Source organism: Salarias fasciatus, chromosome 10, assembly GCF_902148845.1.
Source record: "Salarias fasciatus chromosome 10, fSalaFa1.1, whole genome shotgun sequence".
Lineage (NCBI taxonomy): Eukaryota > Metazoa > Chordata > Actinopteri > Blenniiformes > Blenniidae > Salarias > Salarias fasciatus.
Window position 1 is genome coordinate 5,557,545 of NC_043754.1, and position 14,970 is coordinate 5,572,514.

Consider the following 14,970-nt stretch of genomic DNA (forward strand, 5'->3'; position numbering starts at 1 on the left):
GCTCACACCGACTTGAGATTTCCCAAAAAAATTTTGATCAAGCCAGAACGGTTCTTCACTGTCTTCTGTTCTCTCATGTCTGATCAGGATTCGAGATCCTGAAGCAAATGTTAGCTGACGAACAAGTGCTCGATCACCTGCCGCTGGCCGACATCTGGGAGTGGCAGGTGGGAGTCGCCTGCCGCCAGACTGGAAACCCGCGCCTCAAAGCGATTCACCTGTTGCTCCGACTGCTGCAGTGTCCGTCCCAGACGTGAGTCCCGCCCTGCCGGTTCTTTCCTGTTGTGCTCTCACACTCTGCAGTCTAAACAAACACGCTCGCTTTGGCACACAAATCAAAAGTTCTTTTAATAGTTGAACGCAGGGAACATTTTAACCTTAAAATCCAGGCATGCGTGTCCACTCAGGGTTTGCATAGAAGCCTTTAAAATAAAAAAAAGGACTAGTAATCACTGTGGAAAGTAGGCAAAGTATGGGTGTAGGAGTTTGCATACGTGCAGAGTGCCTCAGCCACTGTCTGCTTTCAATGATAGTCGGATCTTTGATCAGACGTTCCTGCTCACATACACACGCAGTGTAGTTAAGATGGTTTAAAATTTAAGATTTAATGTTCTCTCTCGTCTGCTCAAAATGTATTTTACAGCATAAGTGTCTTTCATTTCAAGTGGGGAGGTCTGTTTGTGTGTATTATATTGAGATCCCAGATATGAATGTTTTGGTATGAAGAAGCAAAAAACATGACGAAACTTTTTGAGATGCAGTCCTGTTCAGTCAAAAATGATGTGAAGACAGTACTTAATCATACACATTGTAAATGTTGGACATGTCAGTTACTCCAACCAAAGCTGAATATGTCACAGAAAAAGAAATGATTGAGATTGAGATTTTCTCTTGTTGAAACATTTGCATGTTTTTAAGGGTGGACCTGTCGAGCAGTGAGTCAGCAACTTTTCTTTGTCAATAGAAATTACCAGAAACCATTTCAGAGCTCAGGAAATGTCGCGTCATCAGACGGTTCACTTTTAATCAAAAAACTTTTAGCTGCTATTAATCATGTTTTTTTTTTTTTTTTATCAGCATGATAAAAGTCCCCCTCTTGTTCTGTTTCACACAGTCACGTTTTTTTTCACCTTCCTCTTGATCCGATGTTCCCACAGAGCCTGTGAGCTGACGCTGCTGCGACCTCTGTGGCAGCTCTTCATGTCCATGGAGAACAGCGTGGGTCAGGATCCCACCAGCATCACTGTGCTGCTGCCTCTTCACAGAGCCCTCACCGAACTCTTCTTCATCGCCGAGGGCCGTGCCATCGTGAGTGACACACACACACACACACACACACACACACACAAGGCTCGAATCTGGCCACCAAGCCACCATGAAAACTGTAAAAATTCACTCCCTTGAAAGATCATCACTCAAAGCCACGATGTCAGGCAAAGTTTGTAAAAATGTGCATCATGCAACAGGTTTAGGAGTTTCTTTGGACATTCCACTATATTTTGGCACCCAAAAGTGTCATAAAAAAATCAGCTTTAAGTTGCAATTTTAGTCATTTTTCATTGTAATTGTTTAGTTTTTGTGATAATATAGACATTTTCATCACATATCCTCTTGGCCTCATCAAAGAAAGAATGTTAAAGTTAAAGGTTATTCTGGCACTACGTGACTGGGCCATTCCAGATGGAATCGGGCTGTATCTGGCATCTGAACGGGTAATTCGGTGTGTTTTTATGTGAAATAAGAGAAATTAGTTCACATTGATGCCGTTGTATTTCTCCGTATCACAAACTGTCCACTCACTGGAATCCACAGTTCATCCTGGAGGTTAAAACAAATAAGAAATCTGGGGAGCAAAAGTAAAACAAGTCCTGACACATTCTCAAGTGCAGATACCTGAAAATTCTTCTCGGCTTCTTGCAGTCCGACATTAATCCAGTGTAACGCTGAGAGCAGAATTGACTGAACCTTGTATTCTTTACCTTCTCTCTCTGTTTATATTCGTCTCACTGCGAGATGAGCATGTTTTGTTTTCTGGTCCCACCTGTTCTGTGCCGGGCGCCGAGCCAAAGCCCGGCCGTGCCATCTGCCAGACAGCCCAGTGCCACGCAGGCTCCCTGCTGACTGCTCCGGAGAGCAGCAGATTCTGTCCACTCTGTGATGTGCGCTCTCTCTCTGTCTCTCTCGCTCTCTGTTGTCTTGAATTATTAATTAAGAGAAGTCTCAAGGATTATGATCGCGCCATCAGCCAGGAGTTTCCCATCTGTAGATGCAGTTGAACCAGACGGTCCCTAGAAAAGCTCTCCCTCTTCCAGGCCCTCCAGGGCCGGCCAGCGAGGCCCGCGGCTCCTGATCTCGCAGTAAAAATGCATCAGACGACTTTTCGCACAGGACAGATTCTCCTGTCCCATCTGCTCTGTTTGCTGCCGGTGAGTGAGCGGCGTGCAGCAGCGAGCAGCAGGGGGCAGTAGCAGTGCTTCCTGCACCCCGTGCCTCCCCATGCCCTTCATGGACACTGCAGTCTTGTGTTTGCAATGACAGACGCACAATGGCGCGTGACACATCTCTGCGCCGCCACCTCGCAGAGCGTCGGCACACCGATCCCTCGTTCGCGCAGCACCAGTGTGTCTGATGCAATGGTTTTTTGTCACCTCCAGCTTCAAACAGTCCGTGACGTGTGTTGGAGAACAAATGAGAAGAGCTGCTTACTGGAGATAACTTTGTTTTACAGAGTTTTGATGCTTTCAGGAAAAGCACAGACTTTTATCACAGTGAGGTGTGTAGCTGTCAGTACAACAAGGCCAGTTTTAAACTACAGTAATCAGATGATAATGCTGCTCTGCACCATCTGGCTCCGCATTCCTCACATCAAGGTATTAGTATCCATATTTCAGACTACTGTGGAGGGCATGTGAGTCTGTCGCAGTTTAATTTAAAAATTATCTCTGATGCTTAATTCCTCGAGCAATTATTGCTGCTGTAGAGCAACACTGTAAAAATGTAAATTCATTTTTGATAAGATTAATTATATATTCAGTATTGCTATTTTTAATGCAGTCAGTGACCTTTTTGAAGCCTCATAAAAGAAAATCAGTAAACTGAAGGAGAAGCCCTTCATAGAAAGTTCAGTTCATAGCAGTAGCACCTTCACACCTTGGTAATGTATGCAGACGACACTGTGTGCTTCTGCTAGGTGGTCTGAGCAGCTTAAAAAGACGATACAGCGAAAGTTAATTTAGATGTCACAATGTGACAAAGTGAATCAGCTTGAAATGAATCTCAGACTAAATATATGATTGATTCTAATCATGCCCTGCGTTCAGATCAGAGCCTGTTACTTTCATTAGATGGTGCGAATATTGAGCAGCGTAATTGAGCCAAATTGCGAGTTATCAGCTTCGATCAAACCCTATTCTGCTCCGCACAGATCAGTAAAATAGTATGTAAAGTGAGCAGGAGTATTTGGTTTGCTTCTTCTTCTTCTTTTTTAACTTTACACTGCTACAGTATAACAAAACACTTTAGCCTCACAGGACATTTTCTGTGTGGAGTCTGCATGTTCTCCCTGTGGGTGCATGAGTTTTCTTTGGATACTCTGGTTCCTTCGCAACGGTTCGAAAACAAATATCTGTGGCAATCAACTTAAAGTCACTCATGTGGTTGATTATGGCAGCGTGTGGCTCTGATGGACATCTCCAGTATTTTATCCACAATCAGTGGCATATGTGTTACTTCGTCTTGTCCGCACTCTTGTTGTAACATGTTCACACATGTTACTGTTATGAAAACACCTATATACAGGGCTGTGAGCTTTTTAAAATACAGATGATCAATGCCGTGTACCAGGGGTATCAAACATAAGGCCCATGGGCCAAAACTGGTCCACAGGAGGCTCCAGTCTGGCCCAAAAATGACTCGGCAAATTGTAAGAAATTACAAACTTTTTTTTTTTTTAGTTTTTTTTTCCCAAGAATACTGGGCATAACATAACACAGAGACCCAAATTGTGGTGGTGTAAAGGAAAGCTAGCCACCTCATTTATAGATAACCTCTTTCGGTTAGGATTATAATCTGTACCTTTCTGTTTGTAACGTCACTGTTCATCACTCCGGCCCACTCGAGATGAAATTTGCATTTGTAAGCCATCCCTGAACCCCTTTCAGATGCCGCTGATGCTGAATGACTATAAAACAGCAGAACATTTGTCTGGGAGCAGATTTATCCTGATTTCATCCACTGTGATGCAAATCTGGCACCACTGAGTCACTGCCTTTAGCCCGGCTGACGGCTTCTGTCACACCATTAAGCTGGAATGTTGTGATTTTAAGAATTCATATTAGAAATTAGACATTCTACATTATTATTGTAAACTACACATTGAGCACATTTGCGTGCACGTGCTCAGTCCATTATCTGAGTGCAGAATTGGGTCATGTCAGACTGAAGTGTCTCGTTACTTCATTTGTTTTTGTCAAGTTGAACATGGATGTTGAGGGTTTTTATTTTATTCAACAACCTTTTGTGTTGTTATTGGTCACTTCAGTGGTCTGATAAGTCCAGAAATCGGATATTTTGTTGTGTGTGTGTGTGTGTGTGTGTGTGTGTGTGTGTGTGTGCGTGCTTGTAAATGGGCACACACTTCTAATGTCCTGCATTAGGTCAGGGCCAACCATCAGCTCATTTGAAAGCCAAAGCTGTTCTTCTTTTTTTTCCCTCTCTTTGTATTCACTTGGAGTTTGTGGCCACCGAGCCTCTCTAACCCAGGAAGTCGAAGTTGTATTTAGAGATCAAAACTCATGTCATGCTCTACTGACTGTACAAATTGTCTTAGGATGTTTCCACAGCATAAACACTGGGTGTGCTGCGAGATGGATGAAAGTCTGGGGGCTCTGGACTGTGTCTCCACTGCCGTAAAAGCTCCATTTGGCCGGTCTCAGCCCATTTAGCCTCTGTGTATGCTTATCTGCGTTCCCCCAAGTCTTTGTGCTTATGTAACCCGAGGTGCGTCTTTCCCGCTGGGCTCCAGTGGAAGCACTCTTCAGTTTGTTTATAATTTTCAATGACTTTTCCAACATTCCTCGGCTCAATTTGATGCTGGGATGGAGATGAAGAGTGGTCATGGAAGCAGGCCTCATTTATAACTGAATGCACGGCTTATGTAACTTCTCGGGGTTAGTCAGTCTTGGGAAGTTCCTCCTGTTGGTGACAGCGATCTGGCTTCTGACTGCATCTGGTGAGCGTCTGAGTGGCGCAGCGGAGGCATTAATTACTCCTGTTTTTGTGTGTTTTGCAGGCGCAGGGCATCCTCCAGGAGTACTTGTTAGCCATGACCACAGATGAGCAGCTCCTCAATCACACTGCAATGGTAAGACACTAACTCCGTCCTCTCTGCATAGAAACCACAACGGTCGCCGCGGTGAGTCCGGCCAGACGTTCACAGCTCGTCTCCGATGCCTGTGCTTGTGAATCGGTTCCTGGTGCGGATGGGATGTTATAAAACTCTCTCTTCACCACGCAGCCGTGCTGATTGAATGGTCTTCAGACGCCGTGAGTCAGCTCGCGGCTTGAGTCTCTTTTTTTTTTTTTTTTTTTGCGAGTGATTCAGCGAGCTATTGACACCCGGCGGCTCCCTCGGCTCCCCACTCTCCCCTCGTTCTGACTGTGTGTGGGCTGTGCCCGGGACTAATGTATTTGGTAATTACAGGCCATTAGCGTTTGTGGCGGAGCGAGCCACCGCGTCCTCTGTAGCGGGGACCGCGCAGCGCAGCGTAGCGCAGCGCAGGAAACCTGAAGGCAGCGGCGAGCAGCACGGGATGCGGGGCGGCGAAAGAAGCTCTGTGGGTGGTTCTACCGAGCAGTTACCTAATACCTGTCAGGTTGGAAACAAAACCAGAGGTGATTTGGCTCCGTAGTCAGAACTGTTACCACCACAGTGATGCACAGTTCCAGGGCAAATTGGCCAGAGTTCAAATCCAAAGGGCTGCGAAGCGCTGGGAAGCCAAACAGTTTCACTCGCTGCCTCTGCATGTTCCTCAACCTCTCTTGACGGAGGATTTAGCCTCCTCAGGTGCACTCTAGAATTTTCCGACTATCTCATGCTGCAACACAAGGAACAGTGCTCACAGGTTTGTACGCAGTGCTTCCGTTTGTCCCTGAGGTTTCAAACACATTTTAGTTCAGGGGCCGCATACAGCACTATTTCATCTTTAATCAGCTTCTGCAAACTCACAGAAATAATATGGAAAGATCAAACTGAGGAGGAGTTTTAATGTCCATTAAGTTAAAGCAGTGAAACATTCCTCTTCTCTTTCTACATCGTCCTAATAGTAATAATCTTACATGCACTACATTAGATAAATCAACAAGTAGAGTGATTAGTGCTCAATGTCTGCTCTGTTTGTTTGTAATGTTTACTCAAAAAGGTAACCATGAGTCAGTGTTGTGTTTACAGCAGCTTCAAACAAGCCAAGAAGACACAAGCACTGCTGTATGCTGTGAAAAGAAGTTCAGACTGATATTTATTTCATATTTATATATTTTAGGAACAAACATCTGAAGACTATAATGGTGCAACAAAAATAATGGACTTAATATTAGTGAGCAGAGAATAAATTGTTTCGATAGATATTAATAATGATAGTGATTTAACCCGTAAACAGAGGATTGAAGCTGTGGAGGAAAGTTGTAATGCTATAAGTAATGGTGTAGTTACACCATTACATGAACAAAAGGCATTACCATCATCCACAGAAGTGTTTTTATCAAACAAAAATAATATCATTATTGCAGTGTTCATCTAATATGTTGTTCTGATTGTGTGTAAGATCTTATCTTCTTATGTAAAGTAACACTCTTCCTCACTTGATACACCAACGGTTTCATATTTCGTGCCTTTGTTGAGCACATCTGTGAAAAACATGCAGTGTTGGTAGAAAAAGTAAATGAACCGAGGAGTTGGCAGACCTGGAGTCCCGTCAATGAGAGCAGGCTGAGCCAAGAGGTAGAGCCAGTTTGACTTCTAAAAACACTCCAACTTTTTGATTGTGCTATTTATAAGAAGCATCTGCTCACGTGAAGCCCTGCAGTCAAGAGCAGTGAAACAGAATGAAGCTGGGAGCGATCACAAAGCCGCCCTGAAGACTTGAGATCGTCACCAGTCCAGACAACTTGTCTGCAAATACAGAGGATTTAGTGCCGCCGCGACTCTCCCCAAGAGTTGGTGCTCAGCCAAATGAAAGGCAGAACACAGGATGCTCATTTGGACACAAAGCGGGACCCGAGAGTAACAGCCAAAGATTTGAAGAAAAGACTGGAAGTGGTTAACGTGTCTGTTTATAGGTCTACCTTCAGGAACACTGAACAGGCATGGTGTCCGTGGCAGGACACAGTGGAAAAAGTTACGCTCCTCTCAAAAAGAAAAGCATCACTCCACACTCTGAGGCCCTGTTTACATGACAGTGTTTCCAATGAAAATGCATTGTTTTTCTTTTCCAAAAACTTCATTTATACAGCAGCGCTTTCCAAACCATGTTTGTGTGCATAGGAAAGCTGAAAATCACGGAGTTAACAATACCAGGCCGCAAACTGACGCTGCTGTTTGTTTCCGTAATGAAACTACAAACACATGCACACAGAGACATTGGTAGGATTGCTCATGGTGACTCAGCTATTAAAATACCAACTCCAGGAGAATCTGGACTGGGAGTCATGACACTACGGAGGATTAAGTTGGCTAAAGAGCAACTTTACACACTTCAACACAACTGGAAAGTGTTTTAGATAGGTCAGAATGAATTCCGATGTTTATCAGGACGTCTTCCAGTACTAACGTCAGTGTTTGTCCAGCAGCTGAAGCTCAGGATATGTTTGATGATCGAGCACAACTTTTACTCTAAACATGAAAAGAGTTTGAAAAATCCTCACTGTGTCGTGCAGGTCTGCTTTGCAGCTTCAGCATCAGGAAGAGCCTGGCTGAGGTTATTGCTGCCAGCGCAGGTTCGCCTGGTCATTAAAGCCAAAGGATCGTTATGTTGAACAACACTGCATCTAATGCATCCGTTGAATAAAGACTTGAGACTTAGATGTAGATGATTGTGTGGTTTTTCCTTTCTGCCAATTAATTTCCGCCAAGCTAAGAAATGATGAGTTTAAAGCATTCTGAACCAAAGCGACAGAGGAAAACAACATCCTACTCACAGCTTTGTCACTGAATAATTGGGGGGGAAAAAAAAAGAAAAAAACAAAAGCACTGCAGGGCGGCACAGTCTGTTAAACACTTGGTCATTAAGTAAGAAGACTTAAACTGCACAGTTGTTCTTGCATCATCAGTTTAGTCATCCTCCATTTGCCTTTTTTTTTTTTTTTTTAATTATCATTCAACACTCACCACACAGCGTTTTCAAATCCCAGCCTCCTCCTGTGAGTTTTTTCTCTCCCTGCACTCTTTTCTTTCTGATTTTAATTCACACATGGATGCACTTCTCTTTCTGTCGTGCAGGCTCTGAAGAATATCGCTGCCATCAGCCTGGCTATCAATTACCCCAATAAATCCACCAAGCTGCTCAACATGTCCCCTTGAGAGGTCCGTGGAGACGAACCGAGGAGAGCAACCTGGAGGGGGAGGGGAGGGGAGGGGGGGGGGGGGGCACATCCTGACTCAGCTGGTTCACTCTAAACAAAGGACAAAGTGGAGGGAGAGAGACCTCCCTCATCATCTCCCTCCCTCCCTCCCTGCCGCCTCTCTCTCTCTCTCCCTCTCTCTCTCTCACTCTGCAGCACCACGGACAGGCGCTGTAGAAACGGGAGGCAGAGGGGACACACACACACACACACACACACACACACACACTCAAAGAGCACTTTCCACACTTATTCACAATCCTTTTTGCCTTAGGTGAATCCAGTATATCAGCATGTGCATTCACTGAAACGGGGAGAGTTTCGGGCTCTTGTTTTATTCTTTGATTTCTTTCGGTTCTATTTTAAGTTGTTACTTGAAGACGCCGTGCTAAAAGGACATGAAGTGTGCCAAATTCGCAACCTCCAAGGGGGGGAACCGTGTTCCTTCTCCCTCCGACAGCAGCCACTCCGGGCCGCGCAGCGGATGGTGGTGAAAACGGGTCACCTTGGCGACTTGCTCGTCTCGGTGGACATGTAGAGCATCCTAAAAATACTGTCCAGGACATTGGAGTCTCATTAGTCACCACAGAGAGAAAGTAATGACCTACTAGCTCGTGCCACTCCTCTCTTCCTTCCTTTCCTTCTGTACTTGTTGGAGGAAATCGTTCAGGGTGGTCGTGAAAAGCGAGGGAACGCGGGGCCCTCGGACCCTCTGCGGGACTGGCAGGAGCTGAGCGGGTTAACAGGGATTCTCACAACAGCCATAGCCTGAAATAGGAGGGAATACTGTGATTACAGAGCATTCCTCCATCTTATTCTACCAAAAAACGTAGAATTGCGTTCACTCAACTCCTCCTCGACAAGTGAGAGAACATCATGATGTCAAATCTTCATAGAAAATATTCCAACAAAAATAAAACTTCAAATCAAGCCACTGAGAAACCCGGACCTTCACTTTTAGCCAGATGTATTTATTGACACATCGTATTTTAAGGGTCCGGATTTATTTTTTACAGCGGAGTTGAATCGAAAAGATTCTTTCCATAGAGGTGTCCAGTAAAACGGTGATTCCCTCTGTGGAACTGAAGCTGATGTACCGTATTTAGAGCCGAGTGTAAAATCGACACATTATCCCGCATCTCCATGAGTCACGCATCGGAAAGCAGAGCCGACTTGTTTTCTACCGAATTACCTCGTATTTTATAAATCCACACATATTTGGGGTGATGCTTCCTTAAACATTGAACACGACTTCCAGTCATATCCCACTAATTAACTCCCCGCACACACACCTCACTCTCACACACACCTCACTCGTTCATGCACCTGTAGCCACATCAAACACGTACTTTCTCTTCAGAGAGGGTTTTGAGCAGCCGTCGATCTGAACGCCGGTTTAAAGGAGCACGAGGGAGACCCGAGGGTCGTTTTCCACTCATTAACTGTACAAACTGCAGAGGAAGAGAGTCTTTTATTTGTAGGAATTCATGGTAGTTTTTATACCAAAGAAACCAATCATTGTGAGCCATGAAACATCCGAACGAGCTCCTGGTCGAGTTCATTCTGTTCGTCACATATCAGAGAGCGACCCTGTGAGAAGCCGGAGCAACGGAAACCTTAAGACATTGTTGAGTTTTGGTTCTTTTTTTTTTTGGATTTTTTTTTTTTTGTTTGTTTTTTTAAATCTTTTTAGTTTCCTGAGTGGTCCGTTGGGGGACCGCCGGTTAGCGTGGTGGTTTTGTTTACACAAACATCAGCTGCAGTGAGGAGAGAGGAAGAAGTGCATGGCCTCCGTTTGGCTTCTGCGACGCCTCACCTATCTACGACGTGCCTACGGTTAACAATGAAGCAATCATAATTTAACTCATGTTAGCGGGATTATTAATTAATTATATTTTAAAAGAAGAGAAATATATTGTTTCATTTGAAGTTTTTTGTAACTTTTTACTTTTCATGTCGGTTTCTTTCTTTTTTTTCCGCGAGGATGCTTGACATTCGAGGCTGACTAATTTGAATGTACATATCTGTGAATATCAAGTGCACAGGAAAAGAAAAGACTTTGATATCAACCCCTTAAGAAAAAAAACAAAGGAACATTATCAGGCACTAACAGATGGACACATTGACTCTGGTTTTGTATGCATGGCGCACTGAAGGTAAAACTACAGTACTGCTCGGGTTGAGATGTGATCCATTTCTAATAAAAATGGAAATTAATTTAAAAGGACCCCGGTCAACGTTTCCTGTCTTCATTTGAGAATTGAACGTCATTGAACGGCAAACACACACAGACGGTTCTCACACACACACACACACACACTGAGGAGCGGCAGCTCGGTCACCGTTCAAGCACAAACCAGCACGAAGAGACAGAACCAGAGTCCGAAATGTTCAGTCTGATCTGACGAGACTGAAACACCTTCAGTCAGGAACAACGAATCAGGAGACGTCTTTTGATTGACAGACTGTCCATGTCTGAGAACCACGAGAGGAAGATCCCGTTGACACGACGATTCAAGGTGAAAACGCAAAGTTTTAGCTTATTTGTTTCAGTTAAGTTTGATGTTTACTCGGAGACGCTGAAAACGACGTAGTTATCCGTTAGCAGCCCAAACGTTGCCACAAAGTGTTGTTTTTCCTCGTTCCCATGGAGACAGACCGTTTTCGAGAAGTTCCACTTTGGGAGCAGCTGTCAAAAAGGACCACCGTTGCACCGCTGTGGAAAGTTTTGCGTTTTCACTTGAAAATGTTTTCGGTGTAAACGGGATCTGAAACCGACGTGAGGCCGGAGTTCCAGTCAGTGACTGGATTCTAGACTCTTCCAGCAGGTATTTACTGACTGACCAGCCAATGGATTTCTTTGATTTTATTCTTTTTATTTTCAATAAAACAGACGTGTGTCTTCATAGTGGAGAATGTGGATCTTGATCAGCTGATCGGTGGTTCCTTCAGGTCTGGCGTCAGAACCGGGACTCCACTGGATCAGCAAGAACCGTCACAGCTGTAGACTGAATCGGTTTTAAATCCACTCCAAGTTCCCCAGCTGTTCTCCAATTAGTGAAAATCCTCTCATTATGGACTTTCTTAACATGTGCAAATCTACTTGTGAGAGCCGGACGCTGAGGAAGACCTGACACCTCCCCAAAGCAGGTGGGTCCCAGACCTCAGTTTGGGAACCACTGAACATGATCCTCCAAGGATTTAACTCTGCATTAATCTATCTATCGCCATGTTTTTCTCGCTCCTCGTCATATTTGAAACACTCTGCGTTGATTGTTTTGGCTGCATCCGGCGGCAGGAAGCGGAAATAAGACGCTGAAATGTTGAAGAGCAACATGAACATTTTGGAAGATGAAGCCGGAGGGCGTTAAAGCAGAGAGGCTCTGGTGAAAGCAATGCAAAAATCACACATCAAACCATAGAGAGGAACAAAGTTCTCTTCTACCCACATCTTAATGCACTAAAAGCAGAATTCATGACACTACCATTTTGTCTTCAATATTTAATGTTTATTGAAAACTTTAAATGGCGGAATGTTTTGGAAAAGCCCAGAAGACGTGAACAACATGCGGTCTGCTCCACCGACCTCAGGATCCCGTCCGTGCTCGTCCTGTTTCCATCATGGATCCTCTGTTCGGTGTGTCTCATCGTCTTCCTGTGGATCGCCTGTGTCCTATCTGCCTTCAGCTCAGTGTGGAACGCTGCCAGCAGGCCTCCCAGCAGACGGAGTGTTTGGAGCAGGAAAAGCTGAAGCTCCACAGGTTCTCCAAGCTTCACAGCAGAGGCTGAGGCTGAGAGAGCTGCGGTGGTCTGAAGGAGAAAACACACCGGGAGGAACAGGAACAGCAGCTCACAAGAAAAGGAACAGCTGGAGGTCCAAGCTCAAATAGCTGCAACCGCTGAAAGAATAGCGGGACAGAAGGACTGTGTCCTGTCAATGCTGCCTGTTCCGGTGAAGGAACCAGCCAAACCAGGCCAAACCAGCCGCTGCTGCAAAAGACTGAACTGACGAACCATCAAAGTCTGCAGGACTTCAGCCGGAGTGTGTACGGAGAACCTTAGCAAGACAAAAGCTTTGGTTCCTGCAGATGAGAAACAGAACAAATTGAAGAAATGTGGCCAGGAAAATAAGGAGGCAGGGTTACATTTGAAGATTCCTGTGTGGATACCTCAGAGAACAAAGGTAAGAAGAAATGCCCATGAAAGTGACAGAAACTTCACCAGGAAGCTCAAGGAGGACAAAGAAAGAAGACTTGCAATCACGATCACAAATACCTGATTGGTCATCCAGGGCAAATGGTCAGGAATGTCCTTTACAGGAGTCCTGAAGCTCAACTTCTTCTTCTTCTTCTCCTTACCTGTGTTTGTCCTCAGTGTTTTGGTGTTGTCTGTCAGACTGTACGACTCTACTGTATAGAATATGAACAAAAACCCTGGAAAACATATCCTGCATTCTTGGTCACTTTATAATGTTCTTTTTTTAATTCTTTATTTGCACATTTCCTCAATGCACACACGCACACACACACACACCCATGATGACATGAAGTCTATTCTTCTTCTTTTCTAGTGTCCCTGTTCCTTAATAAAAGACACTTTTTTAAACATTTTTGAGCCTTTTTTTTGTTGTTTGTTTAATTGACTTGTGCCTGGAAATTAGCTTTTTTTTTTTTTTTTTTTGGTTTAATCTAATAGTGCCTGGAATTTAGCTCGTTTCTTTCTTTTTTAACCTAAACTTGTTCTGAATTTTTTTCTTCTTTCCCTCTCTCGGTCCCCAGTTTCCATTCGATTTCCAAATTTCTGTCCAGCTGAGCGAACTGGACAGAAATCAGTTCTTCTGGCTCTTCTGGCTGCAACAGCTGAACAGTTTCCTCCACCAGCTCCACCGGCTCGACTTTTTAACGATTTATCGATTTAAAAATTGGGAAAGGGGCCCAAGAATATTCTGGGAAATTTTAGGAAAGAAAGGAATTTAACAAAAAAAAAAAACCATTGGGACAGTGGAGTAGGGCCTACAAAACCTCTCAGCCCCAGGGCCTACTATTAGGTTTAGGCAGCCCTGTTCAGCACACACAAGCTGTCAATTCTTTAAGCGGAGCATCACCTGTGCCCCCCCCGCCCCCCGTCCAGTAATCTCCATCTCAGGGACGGCGCTGATGACGGGAGTGACGATCGCCGGGGCGATAATGACATCAAATGGAGGAAATATTCAATAAGGCTCCAGATGATTCAGTGTCCCTCTGCGCCGCCGGAGCCCCCCACGCCGGAGTGAGTCAGCCCCGACACCCCCCCCCCACTCGTTTCACCGGGTCCCCGGTTCTCCCGTTCACCCCAGGTGAACCGAGGCAGCAGTGAAGGAGGGAAGGAAACGACTTCCAGGACGTGAAATGAAAATGATCATAACTCCTGTTCTGGAAGAGACACAATGACAGGAAGAGTTGTAAACATGCTACAACTAATGCAGCTAATAGAGTTTAGTGATTAAATGATTCCTGTAGTTTCACCAAAATGTTATTTTAATATTTCCAGAGGATTCCTCCTGTGTATTTATGTTGAATTGTGTTTGATGACACGGTGGAGCAGCGCTCATGGGTTCAGAGTTACATCAATAACTAAAATCAGAGGTGCTGGTGCAGCTCGGTTGTTTCTTACCGACTCCGCTGCATTTGAAGCATTGTCGACGAACTCAGTCAACTTTGCTTTTCAGGTGAGCTCCTGACATGAATCCTGCACAGAGCAGGATGACCTTTCACCTCAGCCTTCGCTTTCTTTCAGAATCACCACCTTCAGCTGTTTTCATGAATCACACTGAGCTTTAATCTAAGGCAGATTCCACTGTCACTGCGTTTCTCCAACATCTCCCTGTCTGTGAGGACGAGTGGCCTGATTGAATCACGTTTTATATGGGTCTTCCTCCTCCTCCTCCTCCTCCTCTCTGCTGTTAATAGACATGTGCCGAGTGTGCTATTTGCACACAATTCAACACTATTCATGTGGTCACTTTTTGTTTTGTCTGGTCCAGAACACCTTCCCACCGCCCTTAAAAAGTTGGACGGTGTTGATATTTTCAAAGGGGGGTGAGCAGGATGGACATGAATAAAACCTTCGGTGTAAGAAGAGATGGAGACCGTTGGATCATGTGACGACCTCCTTGGAGATGACAGAAAAGAAACACAAGTAAAAATTCTCTTTAAACTGAATCTTTTTCACCAGAATCGCCAGATTCTACCGATCCCCGGTAGTGCTTCCAGTCGACGTTCTTTTCCATCCGCTTCGTCTGGTTTGAGACCTCCAGCGGTCCAGTCGTCAACTTTTCCAGCCTCATCAAGTAAAGAATGGAAATACAAGCTGTCT

General features: G+C 44.7%; 1 protein-coding gene across 1 annotated transcript in view; it reads left to right on the top strand.

Moving 5' to 3' along the window:
* Positions 1-10,661, top strand: part of zzef1 (zinc finger, ZZ-type with EF hand domain 1) — a 31,745-nt gene extending 21,084 nt beyond the window's left edge. Inside the window, exons 51-54 of the mRNA XM_030100541.1 lie at positions 88-253; positions 1,158-1,308; positions 5,291-5,362; positions 8,495-10,661. Coding sequence (XP_029956401.1) covers positions 88-253; positions 1,158-1,308; positions 5,291-5,362; positions 8,495-8,575 — 470 coding nt within the window. The 3' untranslated portion in view covers positions 8,576-10,661. The remainder of the gene's footprint in view (positions 1-87; positions 254-1,157; positions 1,309-5,290; positions 5,363-8,494) is intronic.
* The last annotated feature ends 4,309 nt before the right edge of the window (positions 10,662-14,970 follow it).